The 20,193-nt window shown below is 43.2% G+C and overlaps 1 protein-coding gene across 1 annotated transcript in view; it reads right to left on the bottom strand.

Moving 5' to 3' along the window:
• LOC126563905 (uncharacterized) overlaps nt 1-20,193 on the bottom strand; it is a 74,706-nt gene that overhangs the window by 23,138 nt on the left and 31,375 nt on the right. The window contains exon 4 of the mRNA XM_050220696.1: nt 10,803-10,906. Within this exon, the coding sequence (XP_050076653.1) occupies nt 10,803-10,906 (104 nt within the window). The remainder of the gene's footprint in view (nt 1-10,802; nt 10,907-20,193) is intronic.

Raw genomic sequence — 20,193 nt, 5'->3', positions numbered from 1 at the left:
GGCCCACTCCACTCCAATACACTAACCCACTTCAATATAATCCCGCGAGCCGTCGGGTGATTTATTCGTATTAGAGCATGGTTGTGGTGTACTTTTACCTGTAGTCAGAATTAATTGCATACGATACTATTCTATGGGTGTTGCAAATGTTAAAAATGTTTTGCATTACTATCGAAATTGTGAAAATTATATCCCGAAGCTAGTGGATGATGTTTGATCCGGCGTAGTTTATGCAAGCTGTCATCGAATCGTAGCCCAAACTTCCATGCTGTACTTCCAACAAAAGAACAGAAATGTTGTCCCAAAACCTTTAATTTGGAACATTTTATTTTAACTACAGATTCATGTTATTAATATATTTTAGACAGCATCCTTTCCAGAAGACTTTATAAATTCAATAAGACAGCTTATTTCCCGCTACTCCCAACTTAACCACTCATTGGCATCCGATAATTCACTACCTTTCATCTCCAAATCAAACTCTCCTCGTTCTATATTTAGCCACGTACACTTCACACGTTCTCCAATGCGCCAATCTTGCGGCTCCTTTCGCTCGAACTATCCCAGCGGTCTTATTCCAGCCCGGGTACGTGCCGTACGATGGATCCGCACCGTATCCGGTGGATACCTTCCCGGACTTTGCAACAGTTTCTCCCACTTGTGGCGGCCACGCATGACCTGTCGTACCCGACACTTCCCAGTTACGAACACCGTCTGCAGGCCGGTAAACGTTACCGGACAGTGGGCAAGAAAGGCCGAACCATCGACATTGCACACCAGCACACCGGTTGCGTTCGCTGCATTCGGATACGGTACAAAGACCCGCGGGCAGACTTGCCGCTGACGGACGGCAGTCCCAGCACGCACGTCGCGCTGACACTCCGTGACGTGTTGTATGAGTATTCGCGCATTGGTTCGGCACGGTCGCTTGCTTCGACCGCAGGTTTGTGTGTGACGATTGAAGAATCTTTGCCCGGGGCAGGACATTTCCGTCGCTTTACCGTTTTCGCAGACATAGTACCGATTACAGGATGTTTCGTGTTCGAGCCGCAACTTGGCCACATCCGGTGGGCACAGATAGTCCGGTACGGAAGTTGTGTTATAGCAGCTGATCATCCGACTGTACGCTTTATCGTTCTGGGGATGGGTTTGGCGAGCTTCACCGCCTATCAAAAGGCTTGCCACTACAAGCAATAGAAGGCGAGCTGTGGTAGCCTTGATGACAGGTTGAATGCCACGCATGACAGCACCGTATTCGTAATGCATGTTGCAGTTGTAAGTCCACCGAGCACTACTACGCTACTAACCTACTTTTGGCGAAAAACTCGCCGCCATTGTTGGGCTCCAAGAATTCCAAGAATCGGTCCAAAACATCAACACACCGAGAAACGTGAGGTAATAAAGGTACGTAACTATCACGCTCAATAAATTGCCTTTGTAAAGTTTGTGGACCCAGGCTACGAGCAGCACCATTACGCAACAGCTGCCGGCAGACGATCAGGGTCATTAGAACGAAAAGAGAGCAGAACACCGAAGCTGACCTGCATTCGCGGCGTTGCAGTTAATCAAATTTTTGTTTACATCGGCCACATTCGTCGGGGCAGTTGGAAGTGAAAATAATAAAAAAGGCAGCCACTCGGGCCCACTTTAACCGAGAGTGTCCGTGGTAGTAAAAGAGCGAAGAGGGAAAAACATGCCATTTATCCAGTCTATAAATTTTATTCAATTAAACAATTTATCGCTTGAATTGTCATCGCTCGCTGTCCGTTTTATCGCGGATCGCTGCACCGAGCGGATAAGTTCAGTTCCAGCCAGATGGCCCACATCCAACCCAGGTCCGATAATCGATCGAAATGATGTGAACCGGCACTATTGGAACATTGTTATCATTTCTCACTACCGAACCGGCTGACGGCTTACCGATCGATGTAAGCGATCGGCTTCCAACTGCCAGTCAACTGTCACGCAAGCGTACATCGATTATCTGACGCGGGTCAAGCTCCCTGTCTTTTTATTACCAATAATCGAAGCATTACTGGCCATACGCCACAAGAACGTAGCGAAGAACTCAGGCGGAAAAATGCTTCATTTATCAATTCATTTGCAGGTCCGTGCAGGGCAGCTGCGAGTTGTGAGCTGTGTTTTGGTGAAAAGTTGTCATAGTTACTGAAGTCAATGTCATTCATAGTGAAGTGAAGACGGAAGGTGAGGTGTGGTAAGATGGATACTAAATGTCAGATGAATGTGACAGTTAGAAGGCGGATTTGCAGTCAATCACGAATTGAAGTTCTTGCTATTTTAAACCCAGTATGAGTACATCGGTGTAATGGTAGCAATCGATTCTCTACTTTGCTGACTCGTTTCAATCATCATGAAATTTATTTGGTGTACAGTAAACCCCGGTTCCCATCAACACACACACATACCAATACCGACCGACAAGCATCATTGAATGCGACCATCGTCAGTGCTCGCAAGCAACCACCAAAATGTCTAACCTCCGGAGGGATAGTAGCAAATTATTCGCATCACTAACCATCCTGTGCGCGTGTATGTGTGTCTGCGTCCTTCCGCTAAAAGAACCAATGGTGCGCCCGTGCGTGGTACGTTCCTTATCCTTCCCCCACCCGTAACCAGCTGACAGCCACGCACGGCACGTGAACGGAAGACACCGGAAAGGATGCATCGAACTCATCGGGCGACGGAAAACATAATCAATCTTGCATCGCATCGATGCCACTCCGGTGATTTCCAATCACGTACCCCGGCGTCGGGTGTCCCCGGGACCTCAACCCGGGCGGTTTGTCCCTCCTCCCAGAAAACCCCCTAACACAAACCAATCGTCTTTGTTATGCCAACTCCCACGGTGACTCGGTTCCGGGACGCCGGGTTTTATACGTGCACCGCACTGACCACGCACTCGACGGTGCTGCTTCTAAGTTCCGCTCACAGGCCGAAAAGCTAGTTTTACCTAGTGCAGAAACTCATGAGACACGTTGCTGCTGGGTCGACCAAATATTTGTCAGCTGACTTGCACAAAACACGGTCGGGAGTACCCCCGTGCCGGAAACGTGACCCGATGCAAATGTGACGCTGACTGGCAGAGTTGATATTGTTCGCCTTTGGCGTAGTTCTAAGCGGTAAAAGCGTAGCGGTAACGGTAAAAGTGCAACAGAGAACGCAACAAATGAACACTGTGCGTTCTTAGCATTTGTAGTTTGGTAAGGATTTCAACAATTTGTTAATACATAAATAAAATAAGAGAAAATGTATTCGAAAATTTGCATACTTTTAGGCGCGTATTTATCCTATTCTCATAACATACTTATTTTAAATATTTTCGGTCAGATTGAGAGCACATTATCTTATCATTTTATTCCCTAATTGTAGTTAGAACATAGATTTTATTAAATCTTCTTAAAATTTGTATACTTTTAGGGGTGTTTTGTTTATTGATTACCAACGTGGAATTTTTAAAAGATCCCACTGTGAATCTTGCCTGTTGTGATGGGATAATTGCTCAATAACAATTGTTGCAAGTATTTATTTATATTATATGATCACGGCTTACTACCGTATTTTTACCACCGCTGGGGTGTCTACAATTGTAGCAAGATTTTAACGACTTTGGTCTTAATTTTTTAGCTGTCAATTTTTCGTAAGCCAATTTTTGCCATCTATTTTCCTAGTGCCTAGGATTGATTTTGTATTTTGCACAGAGCCAAAGACCCGATGTCCCGAGGTCACGGTCAGGATGCAAGCACATTATTTTATGCATATATCATGCATATATTCCCCTATCAACATGCAATCTGCACTCTCTTTCTCGTTCGCTGTCCCTTCCGTGACACACAAACTCACAAGCATCTCATCATCAGGACATGAGACGCAATTGTTCTGCAGCGAAGGGCAAGCAAACGAAGAAACAGCGTGAAAAAAAGGAAGCATTCATCGATTTTCAAACAGGGAAAGAAGCCACAGATCCGATCAGCGTGCAATCGAGCATTTGAGTTAGTAGGGGGTGGAATGGTAGAACAGCAGCGAAAGCAGGGGCGAGTGGCACGCAACATCCAATCAGGGGAATGACGGTTCGAGATCCGATTTGAGACCCAAATCGGATCGCAGCACATGTGTGACATTTGTTCCGTCGGAGAATTAAAGTGCTGGAGGAAGCATTGCCGTCGAACGGTTTATTAATAGGATGAAATCATTTATCAACAATTCGTTTTATATGCCATTAATATGTTTTATAAGTAACCATAAAAATATAAAGTTTTAGTGGGTCAAGTTCACCTTCAATATGTAGAGAGAATCTGAGCAAAATATTCAAATTCGATAGAGTTAAACATTCACCTTCAAGAAAAAATAACTTTTGTTCTTTCCCCGGGTTTGCTCATTAACAGTCGGTAAGTTTTGCTTTCCATCCGAAATGAACCGACCGACGAGTAACACCACACAAAGCATAACCACAGTGAGTGCAGTTTTGCAAACTAACTCTACGAAAAGTTGCACTTGCCCTAATCCACCACCTTGCGGGGAGGAAATGCATCCAAAAAAGTTTCCTTTTTAGCTCAACTTTCCGCTTCTACAGTTTGTTATGAGATTGGAGTATTGGTGCGATGTTGCTGGAAAACAATCGTTCATCATCATTTTTGTAATCAGTATAATTGCTCCATCTTTTCCCAACTTTGTTTGATATAATTTCGCTTTGCAAATTGATCTCTGGGAAGCTTTCTCGGGCTGTATTTTAATTTAAGAAACAAACAGATCACACCGGTGCGATGGTTGGGTTAACTTTTCAAATTAACTCCATAAGTTCAAATAAACACGCGGCGCAATACTGAACGATCATCTGGAACGCATTAACGAAGGGTCAATTTCGCAAATGCAAACGAAAGCAGCAAACAGACAAAACGTTAAAAAATACAACGCATCATAGGGACGTTGATTGAATAATGAGTTCTGAATGAAATTCGCTTCGGGTATAATTTTGGGTGAAAACACACAAAAAGTAGGGCCGGCGAATATTCGCACGGAGGCAGCAGTTTTGCAAAACCGTTGCGTCCATCTGTGCGTTAAATTGCGTTGCTGTGTAAACAATCAAGCCCCTTCAATTTTCAGGCTCCAAATCTTGACTCCTGGGTTGAACATCCTTCTGCACGCAGAAGAAAAAAATGCGGGCCACTCTTGGTTTTCTGTATCTTTTTCAAACCATTCAAACACGCACAAAAAACACACCGGAGAATTTGGCGTTTAGCAGCGTCTGTGGCAATGGTGGCTGAGGGTTCGATTCAAATCAAACCCAAGAGTATAATTCTTGGTTTCTACGATAACAACAACAACAATGCGTCCTTTTTTTGTGTGTGTGTGTGTTCTTGGCTAGAAGATCGATGCGAAATGTTTTTGTTGGCTGAACCATGAAAAGTCTGGCTATCATTACCACATACACACACACGCGCGTACGGACGCACGAACGCAAAAATTCTTATCGATTTTCAATGATTGCGTAAGCGATTGGCCCTAAACGGTAAGCCTCAAACGTTCCAAAGTTGCGAAAGGATCGAGGCAAAAAGAAAATACTACGCCAACGCCGATGTGCTATAAAAGCCAGGCGACTGTATATGTAAGCCCTTGGTAGCAAAAAAAAAAAATTTTACAGGGGCTGCAGGACCAGTGTTGTCGAGGGAGGATGTCATTAACTTAGAACACTTAGAATAGAAGCAGTTTTACGTCTCTTGTATGCACGTGCACGTCCTTAAATGACTCTGTGGATTCTTATGGCTCTATAAAGAGTTTTTGAAGAATTTGTTGTCATAGTTCAAAATATAATCAACATTCTTCCAGAACATAGAAAGTTCCTTTGAGAGTTTTGATTTGAATAGGGTCTTTCTAATCACTTCTTTGATTGGGTCTTTCAAGTTCGATGGATAAAAGGTTCTTATTCATCTTCATCTTCTTGCCTTCAAGAGTTTCTAGAGGCCTGCCGACCATTGAGCATCGTAGTTGAATAGCCTCACTGCGAGGGAACGGTCCTCATATGGTATTTAAACTCTGGTTCTAGTTTGTCAAGACGGGTGCCATAATCGCTGCTGCCAGTCGCAGTCGACAAGAAAAGGACAATAGTTTCCACTCGATCCTCTTCTTTCAAATTCAAGTTAGTGTAAAAGAAGATGATCAATCTCATAACTTTTTAAATGCGAAACCTTGGACCTGATATGTAACTCAGCTCAGTGTTAATAGCACAGAATTCTACAACTACAAAAATTGCAAAAACTTTCTAAATGCTTCACAGTGCCCTTAGGATCACTGCTGAGAATTCCTTCTTATGTTGAGATTTCGTAAAGAAGTCCTTGCAACCCCGCACAAACCCTGCAATCAAACACTCCAACCGTTATTTACCACTTCTGGAACGCTCCTCTGAGCATGAACGAAGAAACCTCATGACCTTGGTTAGTGGTAGCCATCATCGTAACATTCCCTCAGGGGGATGGAGGCATTCACAACCACCCCCGGGTGGTGAACATTCTGGCTTGCATGGTTGCGCAAATAAGTGAACATAAAAGACCAAAGTTACCGAAAAAATGTAAATCCAACACATTGTTTTTGCTTACGGAATCGTCACCGAATGGACACCGGGCGCCCGTGCGGGAAGCCATACACAATACGTTCGGAATTTGCACACAGTTTGGTTCCGTTCGCAAACCCCGGGACTGGGACCGAGCGAACGATAAATTTGTATGATTTCTTCACGCACAAGTAGCGCGTACGGCGAGCGGTGGGTGGAAATGTTACAAAAATATATTGTTATCGGGATTTCTTTGCTAAACCCTTAACCAGTGCACAGCAAAAGCGTGGAAACACGACCGTGTAGGATTTGTCTAACATTACTACCTTAATCCATGCGAGAGCATGGCAGTTCGGAAAATGGCGTCTAAACCGTTGAAAATGGCAAAGAAACATGACGCTTCCAAAATAAAAACTCAGCATCACATACACACCACCTACCCAAAAGAGACATTGGACTCAACCCTAGTTAATTCTTGTTTGGCGCATTGGCTTGCTGTTGCGAGTAAAGTGCAGTCAACGGGCACATTTACGGTTGACGCCTTCATCGCCGCAACAACAAAGCCATCTAGCCACATGTTACGGATATTAGGCTCGTCAATAAATTCATCTCACGCCGGTGCACTGTTGCTGCTGCACATCCCGACCGACCAACTGCAACGAGGGTTCGCTTGCTTGGGGTTGCAGATGATAGGTCGGGGTGATAATGAAAACCTTCGTAACCAAACAATAATTCCCGAATCCCTCGACGGATCGTTCGGATAGGATCGAACGAAGGAAAGAAAGAAGTAAAAACTCCGAAACCGTGCTAGGATGAGAAATGCGATACATTTGCTTGCTGTTACACTTCGAAAACAGTGCCCATACCGTTTCACTTTCGTTGGCGATTTTTTTGGTGCGAAACGAGAGAAAACAGCTCACTCTGAAGAAAAGGGTGCTAATTGCGAACGATTGAACTGTAACCCAAACACGATTTTCCGACGTGTCACACAATTGACACACAAAAACCGATCCGTGCTGAAACATTACTTACAGCAAACGAGCGAAATTCGGTATCCTGGTCACGGCACCACCAACCGAACCGAACGACCAATTAATCAAAATCGCTTTCAGCGAAGAAGATATGAGCTGATCCGCTCATCCATCAAATACATCTCCAGGAGCATCGCCGGCGGAGGATGAGCGCGAAAAAAGACCGATTATGCCATTGGCCGGGGGACTGATTGTGTTTGCATTGATCCTCATCCACTCGGTGTGTGTGATTAGCTCCGTGACCGGCGTATCTGTGGGAAAGGAAAACAGTTGTGACATGGTTCTCGGGTCTCGCTGGCGTCTGTCACGTCTGCCTGGGATGTGTATAATGTTCGGCAACAACAGGCAACAGCCCCGAAGCCGATAAAATCAATACCGGGCCATGAAGTTTTGATTTTAGCAAACAGATAAACAGACAAAGATTACTGTACACGTGATAATGTTTAATTGAAGCACATTTCACCATGCTCAGGCACCCTATCACCAAACTAGAGGGATTTTCACCTAATACACAGTTAAATTTCGTACACCAACATGCCATAAGTGTGCAATATTCCGTCCTTATTAACGGTAAAGTTTAAGTTTTATCTTTCCTCGCGAAGTTTTGTTCGAAAACTTTCTAGACGCTCGTGCCGCGCACCGCAACGGCTGGAGTTCTCGAGTAAAAGTTAGTCTCCAGGCGAAATGTGTGCCACTTCGTATTAGAGCCAACAACAAACATTGTTGTTGGCTGTTTTTTGGAGGGTAATGAATGAGCTTGTGTGGTTTGGGAAAATCTTAAAACTCCTGCCTCTTCTCCCTTCAACCTCAAATCGAACCTCCAGAGATTGGTGACTTCATTTTAATGACCTCCCGCGTTATGGCAAACCAAGCACACCAGGCATACTTCCCCCGCAGGGAGAGGAATTCTTAGCAAGTTTTCTAATGTTTGTTTAGCGGGCATCCCCTGCATACTCTCAATTAGCGGTCGCAGTTGATTGTCCTTAGTCAGGATGACCTCATAAAAACGATTTACGCGAAATCTGACGCACATCAAGTGAAACTTTCACGACCAACTTCAACTCCAACGTGCCTTAACGAGCCTGCTTCTCATCGTGATGATTGTACCGCCACGATACTAGACGCTCAAGGACACGCACAGGCAAACGGACATTACATCATCATCTACTAAGTCCAACATCCATCTCTCACAATCCTCAAAAAAAAAAACATCCACCTCGGTCACGGTCGCTCACGTCGCAACCGTTGCGGTAAAATGGCCAATCAGTGATAGACCCGTTTTTATGGCATTAATGTGTTCACGCTTGCAGCAGTAGTAGCAGAAGCGCCAGACGACCTAACTCCGAACCCATCGTAATCCTTGGGTCCGCGCTAAACATAAATGTCGATGATGTACGCCTCTCGCTCTCCCTCTATCCCTGGATTGATTCTGTCAGGTTTTTTTTTCTACTTGAGGCTAAACTTCAGGACACAGTTTGGCGTTATGCGATGTAAATAGTGCACGTCGAACAAATCCATTTCCATCTTCCTTAAGTGGATTATATCGGACGACGGGGAAACGGTTTTGAAGCAAAAACCTGACGCTCGAAAGGATTGAACGCCATAGAGACATTCACCAAGGATAGGGATCCATAACAATTTTCCTTTATGATGTGATAAACAATGTGTTGTTTTCTTTGCACCGTACTGATAACACAAAATTGTCAGCTAAAGCTATTGAATGGTGTATGATTTTTTGAAGTTTATTAAGGACCTGTTTTTTTTTTAAACCGTTATTCAATTACGATTACGATAAGGATAGAAATAACTATAACAAGCTTCTGCCCCGTTGCGGAACATTTACTACACACTGCCAGACGTTATGAAAAACGATCCTAACCTTATCCAACGCGACCATTTCCACACCGCCATTCCAATCGCCATTAGCACACGTCTCACAAAACCTCGGATCCATTAACGCTAGGCACAATTGGATCTTGGCTCCTATAAACATTGACACACATAAAACACTATCAAACGCATTCCATCCCTTGCGGCATTATCCTGCGGCGAAGGATAAACGAAACACCGAGAAGAAGTCTTTCGCAATCGACTCCCTCGCACGCACGTCTCTCTCTCTCTCTCTCTCTGACTGCGACGCCCATGCATGTCGTCGCAGGCTCAAGACGACAAAGAAACCGCGTACTGGTCGTAACATCAGCAACCCGGCGGCAATCCGGCGTATCGTTCGCGCGCGCCCGTGCGGTGGAAGATTCACCCTCAAGCGAATCGTGACCAAGCCACTTTCCAGACACCATGGCGCCAGAAAGAACATCCAAACATTGTGTCATAGCCGTGTGGAACGTTCTAGCCTACCAAGATCACCCGAATGACCTTGACGCTTTCGTTCTTCTGGCTGAGACGCTCCGTCTGCCGTAATGGATGGAATTAGCATTAACAAGGACAAACGTGAAACGCGGAAGGTTCGCATGCGTACCAAAAACGGTTTGCAGAAGTTTTGCCACAGGCACACAGGACTTTTGATTCGGAATGGTCGATTGAGAGTGCTATTAAAATTTTTGCTTTGGGGCTGACTGAACAAACGTTTTGCTTTGGGGCTGACTGAAAGAAATTCATTATGGCAAAAGCAATACACACATCTAAGTGCTTTTAAGTATTTGATCAATTTTGTATGCTTTGACACTATTGATAAGGTGGTGCTTGGGTTGGAATATATTTTCCTTCCATTAAAATTTATATTACTTCTTCTACGGACCTAAACAATCAATTATAGTAGTTTGTACTTGTATAATTATTTCTTCATCCCGGTTGAAAAACAATGATAATTATTCAATTCAATTTTGCGCCTTAATATAGGCAAAATTCAAATTATGCAATATTTTCAATTTACGCCTCTTCTTCTGAGAAGAACCTCCGTTGCTATGGTTTCCTACGTAAACGACAGGAAAATGTTTATAAACAACACGAAAACACGGCAAAAACTTTCATCTTTCTTCCGCACAGCTAGGTGAAATAAATTTATGCAGATCCCGTGCATCCCACGACACAGAACCGAACGATAATGACAACCTTTTGACCCATTATCTATTTACGCATAAATTATAGCAACCGATACACACTCGCCCCGAGGTGATACCGTGGGGCCTACCCCCGGTTATATGGCCCTCGGAATTAACTATTCAAATGCGCCTAGCGACGTGACTTACCGTCCATGCAGATGTATTTGATGCGGACCGTGCCTGCCTTCCAGACGACGGCGAACGGGTGATCCTGCGAGAAGATGAAGCTGCAGTGGTTCTTCCCGGAACACCTGAAAGCGAAACGAAGGGAGAGATGATATAGCAAAAGGGGAAAGTAATGCCAAGATGACAGGCCAAAGGGTTTGCAGACAAGCTCCGGCAATCGTGTGTTGGCATCTGCTCGTGGTGCAGGTTCGATTGGAAACAAAACAGGAAACGACATTTAGGGAACCGTCCGTTCCGATTGCATAATTAAAGGGAAGAAGACATATTTGACCCAAAACGTTACGTGCAGTTGATCGGCTTTTTGAGGCGTTTCTTGACAGTGAAAAGCATACCAATTAGAGAATGGTTCTCCTCCACACGACCGTGTGCAGTAGTAAAGCCGTCTAATTATAGAGCAGAAAATTCTTGATCATAAATTTACTCCAAATAATAATGCATCTTCAAGTTTAAGAAATGAATGTCCTCGTAGGTCCTAACCTCTTATTCCCTCGAGATATGAGGAAGTATAATTTCTGGACGGACAAAAAGTTTTCGAGCATAAGTTGTTGTTTTTTTTTAAATTAGAAACAGGAAAATAACATCTCTGACCCTGACCGGCGTAAGGTGAAAGTTGGGAAGACCCTTTTGGAATGTTCTGTTGTAAAGCCTACCGGTGTCTTTCCACATCATTTCAAACAAACAAAGCACCAGTGCAAGAGGCACAGCAAAGCATAACTTTTAACCATTTCCGTCAAACATTATGGACACAACCAATCTTCCGGGGTTGCACAATTTATACACCAACGAAATTACATTCCCGACGGTCATAAAAGTAAGCCAAACACAACAATTCGGCCATTGTGATCGTGTCGTTGGTGTAACGCTTTATAACCTGCGTCACACGAGCATAGCGGCGTTTTCTTGTTCTTTTGCTGCCCACATATTAACACTTGTGTGGGATTTAATTTATGGAACAGGCGTAATTTGATGGGCCAGGATACGATCCCCAACCTGGAAAAGTAGACGCAAAAAAAAACCGACCAAAAGTCACATAAAATTGTGCCATAAATAAGTTCATATTTTCCGCTGCATTGAGCATTGTGTGCGAGGACGTGGAGAGCAGAACAGCACGTGAATTTGAAAGTCACAAAGCAGTGAATGTTAATAAGCCAGAAGAACCAACATGTTTGTTTCCGAAACGAAAAAAGTTCACAATTTATTACCTTTATGAGCAGACAAAATTATGCTCGGCAGCAAATTGGTGGGTAAAACCAATGGCGAGAGATGCTCGTAAAGATTGGTAGAATTGGTCTGTTTGGCATAAAGCGATCCATGAAGCGAGTGTGATGACAATCTTATGTGTTTTATCAAAAAGACTTCTTCTAGGGGATGGGGTGGGGAGGATCACTTACTTCAAAATCCACTCCCCCAAAACGTTCCTCCTAAAAATGCATCGAAAAGCAGTAAATTTATTAAAACTCTTTAGACCCTTTTAAATAACATGACTGCCACTTTTAAGCTCATTACCGCGAACCGAACGCCCTTCAAAGATGCATTTCAGAAATGCTACACGATTTCTTCCCATAAACTGTAAATGATCCCATTCCGGTGGCTTCAATGGCTGGGACCGATTTACAACCCTTCGGCGCATAACGAACGCCATACACGTCGTCCTAGCAATAAGACGAACCCCGGCGAGAGTGTTACCAAGCAACAATTAACTTTTATTCCATCGCACTTCAACTTCAAACAGCGCAAACGGATCAATTGCCTTTAAAAGGCGGCCCGAGGCGGAACCGAAAAGAGGCCCCTTACCCTTGGCCCGCGTTATGCGCTATCTGTCCCTAGGCCGGATTCCCAAGCGTATGACACAGTAGACACAATCCCACAGTTGGTTGATTTATGACGACGTCGAAGACGATTATTGGTGGCAGTATGTGTGTGTGTGTCAGTTCCTTTCACACTTCCGGCACTGCAAATCCGGAGCCCACACACACGAGCGCGCGCGCGCAAGGGAATTAATTCTTCACGCCCGACAGCACGGAAATGGCAGCTTCTTTCAACATGCCAGGCCAGTCACAAGCACGCAATGCACACTTCTTCATTTTCCTGAAGCTTGTCCCATAAGGGAGTCAAGATTCCACGAACAACCAGTGCGTGGCAGTACCTTATCTTTCATACTGTTTTGAAAATTATTTATAGGCTCTGACACTGGCGCGTTCTTTGGAGGCTTTTAAAAAAAACTTCTCCGCTTGTCCCCTTCCCCGTGGTAAGGACTTCCGGTAGGGGTGTTGAGATTTGAGAGATTGAATTTATGATGGCTGTGGCTACGATGAAGAAATCTGTTTGCGATTGAACTTTCCAAGGAACGACGGTTTTTACGGGTCTTTAGGGAGAACATGAAAATGCCCTGCATGCATTGTAAATTATGTAATCTGTCACATATTTTAGTCACTACGTATTGAAGTAGTCGGAAAGATTTTAACCTTCGGAAAGGATTTAACATTCAGCTGTTTTACCTTACCAAATAATGGCATCGTTGGTAGGCGCGCGGACCTAAACTTGTGAAGAAAAGAGTCTTGGAATGTATCGAGTCCCATCGGCAACAAGACTACTTCCAAGACTAAGCCTTAAGCTATGAGGCGTTTTGATGGCATGATATACTAGTCTTGATAGACGAGATCCTTTGACTGGATCAACTATGAGACCAACTCTTGTTCAACAATGAAGTGTAGATGAGAAGAGAGGTAGATGAAATCCCCTACATGAGGATGCCTCTTTGACTCAGAGATCTCTTGGTGGATGAGACATCAACGACGAGGCCTCTTAAACTAAGTCACTTGGAAGATGAGGTCATTAGGAATGCGAAGACTGTTGGAAGCCAGCTTCTGCTGGTCTAAGGTTCAAATTCTTACTTCATTACGAGGTAACCTTTTAAAGCGTATGTCAACCGAAAATCAATTTGTTTCTCCAAACAATACCCTGCTCTTGCTAATTGAGAGCTTAATGAACGTGACTTTAATACGATACCGAGGCTTTCCCTAGTGTTCACTGACCTTTCCCACTGATTGAAATGCTGTGTGTTGCTTTCGTTAACAGATTGGTTGACAACTATTTCATTATCCTGCATAATCCTTCCACACTGACAGGCGATGAGCACGTGTTAACATTCTCTCATGGGAAGAATATTATCAGACAGGAAAGCATAATTTTATCCACCGCCCCACGAACCAGAATCCAGAAAAACAGTATGGTAAACAAAGCAAGAAAGAAAATGTTATCCGATCCGTGAAGGTGCATAAAATTGAATTAAATCGAGCACGAAATATGACCGACGAAAAAAGGCAAAAACTAACTGTTTGCCATAATAACTTCATACAAAAATGCTCGACTAACAACATTAGCAAACCGACGCAAAAAATGGTGTATTTTCCGAAGTTCGTGGCTGATGGAACGTGTGTACGTAGCGGGCAATCATTCGTCCGTGCGACCGGGATAATGCTGTTGGCACGTGATTACGTTACGACTAGTTGTTACAAATTAGCAATCAACGCTTCGGCTCCTTTTGTACGGTCAGTTTCACTCACAGTCGAAACAGTACTGTCGACCATCTTTCTCTTGCCCAATGACCGTAAGGGATCGCTCCGAAATCCATCCAAGTGGCAAACAGAGTGGATAAATGGTCGATAATTGAGATACTGCCACGGTTTGCTGATGCTCGGTGTGTGTGTGTGTGTGAAACGTGATGTGTGTGCCGCTGCTTTATTGTTATGCAAATTTGCCAACAGCCATCGATGTGCCCAGTTTCGGTTTGCACGGCGGGGTCACGTAAGGGTAATAGTGGAAGATTAAATCCTTTGCATAACTTATCACCGCCAGGGATTACACTCTATTAGTCGCTTAACATTGACCTTTACAGACACGCTCACGCCAGTAGTTTGAGCCGTTTGATGTTGTGAGGCAGAAATTCTTTTTTCAATCAATTATGCTGACAGAGATATCCAATTAAAGTCAAAATTGGTAAACACAACATACAACGGTTGATTTGGTAGAGATTTTTATCGGTACGACACAAACAGTGTCTATTGTCAAATCGGTTTGGTAGAGAAAATTTCTCTAAAATGACAAAATGAGTTTATGCACTTCCCGTTTGGATAACCGATCGTTTAATGTTAAGCAATCAACTTGAAAATTCTGGGCCACGAGATATTTCAAAATCAAAATCGATTTCAACAGTGTGAAATCTCCCGTGGTACACGGCCTAAAGGTAATTGCTAATATTTCCTTTTTAGCTTTTTAAAGATCCGAATATTTTTATCTCTTTTTGCCCCGAAATTAACCAGCTATGATCGAGAAAATATTAAGCCAATGTTATGAAAGCATTGGGACGGCTTGGTGTTGAGGAGACGTTAGAGCCGGTCTTCTAGCTGCAGGACCAGGATTAAAATCCTACCCGCAAAGTTTCCCCGTAGTGAGGACTGACTATCCAACTATGAGGTACTAATATTTGCTGGCCAGCACGGCTTTAGCAGATCGTTGAACCAAGAAGAACAGAGCTGAAAGCAAAACTTAGAAACGAAGGTAACGAAGTAATAGAATTGTGTCTTTTTCAATTCATATTGAAATCTTCATCCAAAGAAGCAGAAGGAAAAGGGAATGCTCAAGCGATCCAACAGAATTCAGATATGTTTTTTTATTCGAAAACATAATATTTCCCTATTCCCACAGTAAAGAACACTAAAAACAGATATGTAAATAACAATTTGTTAAATTATTACTATTTTATTCAAATTAGCTAATAGTCGTTTCGTACATGAATTCGATAATTTTCCGTTCGGTTTAACAAGGTTTGTCGAAGAAAACAATCCGTTCGAGAATGGCAATAGGCACGATGCATGAATGTACTATTTTAAGTCTAGAATAACTGAAGTATGAATAAATTTGAAATAATTAATTTCATATCTATTAAAAATGGACTGGCCAGCTCACAAAATTCAGTTATAATATCATCACTATTTTCCGAAATTAATTCTCATCGTGACACTTGAAACGCGGTATTAAACTTGAAAGCAATTCATTCACCGTGGAATTACGAAACAATAAAAATAACAAACACCAAAAGCCTTCACAATAGAGGCGCATATTTCACTTGTTCCAAACTTGTGTTTGGAGGTTAAAAACCGGGAGGGGTTTTAAAAACAATCTCCAATAAACCATACAACTGCAAACTGTATCCGAGACCGTGCGGGAGCGACAGGCGTACAAATATTGTCCATAAAAGCGAGATGCATGTTGCATCCAAAACCGTAGGCACACACGCCACGGTACAGAAGCAAATAAACCAAACACACAAGCTCACCCAAAAAACCATGTGCTAAATATTTCCCACCCATTTAACCGATATACAGCCGACCCGTTCTGCGTGCCGTACCCGTACATTTGTTTGCATAAAACCACAACCCCACTCGGTGTTCCGGCAAAAAGGCCCAGCGGGAGAGGGAAGGTTCCGAGCATGCCGAGAAACGTTTGGGGAATGTTCTGAGTAGCTTATGTTGCGACTGAGACCAACCCCATTTGTGTACAATCACTTGTTTTTTTTTTTTTACTTGGTTCACTAACTAACTTTTGTTTTCTTTTGCGTTCGTCCGTGGTTTATGGCGTTCGGCTCGGAACCGTCGGAAAGGGCTGTTGCACAATTTCGTGCAAATATGCCACAACAGACAAAGGCATGGGCGAAAAGCGGATGTGATTTTGTGCGTGCATTTTAGCTGTACATAGAGGGAAAACACTCGGAGGATGAAAAACAACTAGGAAAAGCTTTTTCCCACAGTAGGAGTATCCGTGTGTCACATTCTCATGCTGGAAAAGCTCACGTAAAGGTATGCCCGCAACAAAAGAAGCTTAGTTTTCCATGAGCTCGTCACCAACCACTGCCGCATGCCATGGTAGCTGGCATCGGGGTAAGGTATGTGAATAAGTCAACAAAACTATAGCACCAGCGCCACAAGGGACTACATCGTTACAAGAAACAAGGTGTTGATAATTCCTTCACCGAATGTGTGAAGATTCTCTCATCTGAAAGGATGCTCTTCACACTGGTGGTAGCGGATGTGGCGGACAATCTCGACGCTTTTTTGCGACATAAAAGATGAAATTCGTACTTCTTTTTTTTTGGCCAAATGTTGTCTTCAAAATAGAAATGAAAAAAAGAACCATTACACTGTGCAACACAATCCTCAACCCACATTCATTTGCCCCCGGTAAACCTAAGCTTAGAGACTGGCTCGCAGTTTGGTGCGAGAGCTGTTTGGTTCTTGCTGTAAGTGGTGTGAATTCTTCCTAGCACCATAGCGCAGTATATTCTTCATAATGTCCAGCTGTCGTCCACCGCTGCCCACGCATCAAATGCCATCAGTAAAACACCCTCCCGTGGACGTAAGGACCGAACCAAAGACCAAGGACACAGTTGGCGAGCATAACATTTCATTGCTTCGTAGTCTACGGCAGCACAAAGTTAATAAAAGCACAATCCCTGCTGCAGCCGGACGATGTGATTTTTGTGTTGGTGTGGCACGCTCGGTATGTTTTCTTCGCTCACATAAAAAAAAGAACCAAAGCTTTTGCTTCGTTGCCATTTTGACTTAACGCTAGCAGGGGCTTGACGAATTGAGCAAGCCGTAATGAATGCTAGAAGTAGGGCAAACGGAAATTCCACCAATCATCTGTGATTCATCGGTGAAAAGACTTTGATGCGCTTATAGATCAAAGCCAGGGGGCGAAATGAATCAACTAAGTGGAACACACCAGAAAAATATATTTTGGCAAAAGAAAACTGACGCACGTTAGACGATGAAAGTCAAATAAGTATGTAAGAATGCATGGGAATAGATCGTTTGTGAATCGTTTGTTTGATGAGAGTTGAAAGTCACCTTTAAAGTGTGGCCGTAATTGTTCGGAAAAATTGTCTAAGTATTTTTGAGAGCATACCTTTGAGAGCATACGATTAAGCATTTAACGATTTCATTTCCAAAATTTTGAAAATGTTTATAAAAATTTTTATGTGCGATATTTGACAGTTAGTATATTAGTAATAGTCCTTAGTATCCGAGAGTGTACTACAACGAAACAAAATTTCAGTTTCAATGATGGGAAGTCCTTGCTATAAAAAATATATAAAAAAGAGAAAAAGAAGAAGTTCCACAAAAGTTTGAGGAGCAAAATCTAAAATGATTGCAGCTTTAAAATTCGCCACTTAGGATTTTCTATGGTGAATGTACTAACAGTGTTTACATTAAGTCAGATCTTTCATAGCCTTTCAGCGACCAATTTCATTTTTGACAGGACACTCCAATATTTACATCTAAAGCGTTTTGTATAATGTCAAATACTGTGCGCTAAAGCTCCGACATATTCGCTTTCAACCCGATTTTCACCTTTACAAAACCTGCAGCCTCGTAAGCCCTCTAACCTCAGATGTGGGATATCACATCCATTACCGTACAGTTTCAAATTAGTTTCCCAAAAATTCCCGAACTCATTCAATGTGCTTCCAAAAACCCCTCCCAGCACAACCCGTCCTATGTGTGAATGAGCGAAATCTTAATTAAATACTTGAGCTCTCTGCGTTGGCTCAATCAACTGTTTGATTGGAACAAATAGCTGCTACTGCTAGAGCTGCATGAAAAACAAGTTTTCCAGTGAGCAAGCGGTTTTCAGCAAACTGAAAAATCCATCCGTCCTCTCTCTCTCTCTCTCTCTCTCTCTCTCTCTCTTTCTCTCTGTGTTTTTAATCTCGAATCACTATGAAAGCTTTCACTCTGTGAAGTGGAATTGTGCATTATAATGCTCTGATGCTGGCCCCAATATCCTCCGAACTCGGCAATCATTGGCCAGTGGGCCATAATTCATCCATTCAATTGTGTGCGTGGACCAACGATGGATTGCAAAGCGTAGCGAATATTGGCGTAATTCAGGACGACGGCTCACACCCAACGTGCATATGGTAGAGATAGCGAAAACTCTTCGACAGGCGGCAGCTTCAGTTTCGGTCTCACATCGGTCCAGCACTGTCAGTCGCTGGTGTAAAGCTCCGTACCGCGAAAGAGAAAATGCTTTAGAATTGCCCAATCCACTTTTCCGGATAGAAACCACACGGTACGGCTCGTGATGCTGTGCAGAGAGGGCAATAAAATTCAACTCCCAAGCATCAGGACCATTACTTTCCAACTGCCTGTGTCTGCCGGTGTCAGTGCCGAGACTATAAGCAGGTGAAGACATAAAAGTAAACCTCGCAGGAGATTCGCTGCATGGAAAAAAAAGGAAACGTGGACTATCTCCGAATGTTCAGTTTCCTGCCTCATCCTATCGATACTGCGCGTGATTGCAATGGCGTGGTTTTAGTTGCTCACATCCGATAATACTTCCTTCCTTTCTTTAGATCTTCGGGCGTAAAATGGAGTGTTTCCGCAGTGGAATCGTTTTGTTGGTATATTAAAGCAATCGTTCCATGTGGTTAGGGAAATTTGCTTCCTCCTGGTACTTTAAAGCGCGGGGAGCGCTCAAAAGCTCTCGAGTTGCGAACGAATTAGTGGCGATTCTCAGGAGAGTTGAAATTTATCGTTGACTACTTCGTAAATCCAGTTCTTGATATAGTGGTTCAGATGGGCTCAAAATATACAAGCGACATCTTTTGAAACTCCATGTGTTTTGCCCAAATCTTCCACGGCAATACAATTCCCCAAAAATGACTTTAAGTATTCTGTCAGGAAGAGCAACAAAAGGTCGATTACCATTTCCTGCATTTTATGATCTATTTCCGGACAGACGGGTATGAGGCATCAAATCGGATATGACTGGCCGGATGACACGGTGACTCGTGCATAAGTGTCCATGATAAAGCAAAATAGTACAACAAACATGGTGCGCGATATTCTTTTTTTCATCATAATCACATGAAAGAAAACCCATTACGGGCGAACGCCACTCCTTGGTGTGAGGATAGATTAATGAGCTATCAAATAAATTGAAGCGACACTTTTGGTCGTATTCACAGCTTCGTGAGATGTCTTGTTTTGCCAAGTAAACGATCTGTTAAAAACATTCTGTCCTTAGTGGAGGCAGAAATGAAAAAAGAAAACAATAAGCTATAATTTTAAGACGATAAACGATGCGCGCGACCTAATGAGCTGTAAGAAATCCCCTTCAAGAAGTGCTATAGAACCGGGAACGGATGGAGCTAGAAGCATTGATCTAGAGGGCTCTTGAAGATTCATTTCGCATGGGTGAATTTTAGGGGTTAAAGAAACTCTTTCGCTTCTTTAGCTGCTTAAAAACATCGTCAAAAATTAGTTTTAAAAGAATCTTCTTCTTCTTG

This window comes from Anopheles maculipalpis, chromosome 3RL (genome assembly GCF_943734695.1).
Source record: "Anopheles maculipalpis chromosome 3RL, idAnoMacuDA_375_x, whole genome shotgun sequence".
Lineage (NCBI taxonomy): Eukaryota > Metazoa > Arthropoda > Insecta > Diptera > Culicidae > Anopheles > Anopheles maculipalpis.
Note: the sequence above shows the minus strand (reverse complement) of the source record. Positions and strands in the feature narration are given on the sequence as shown.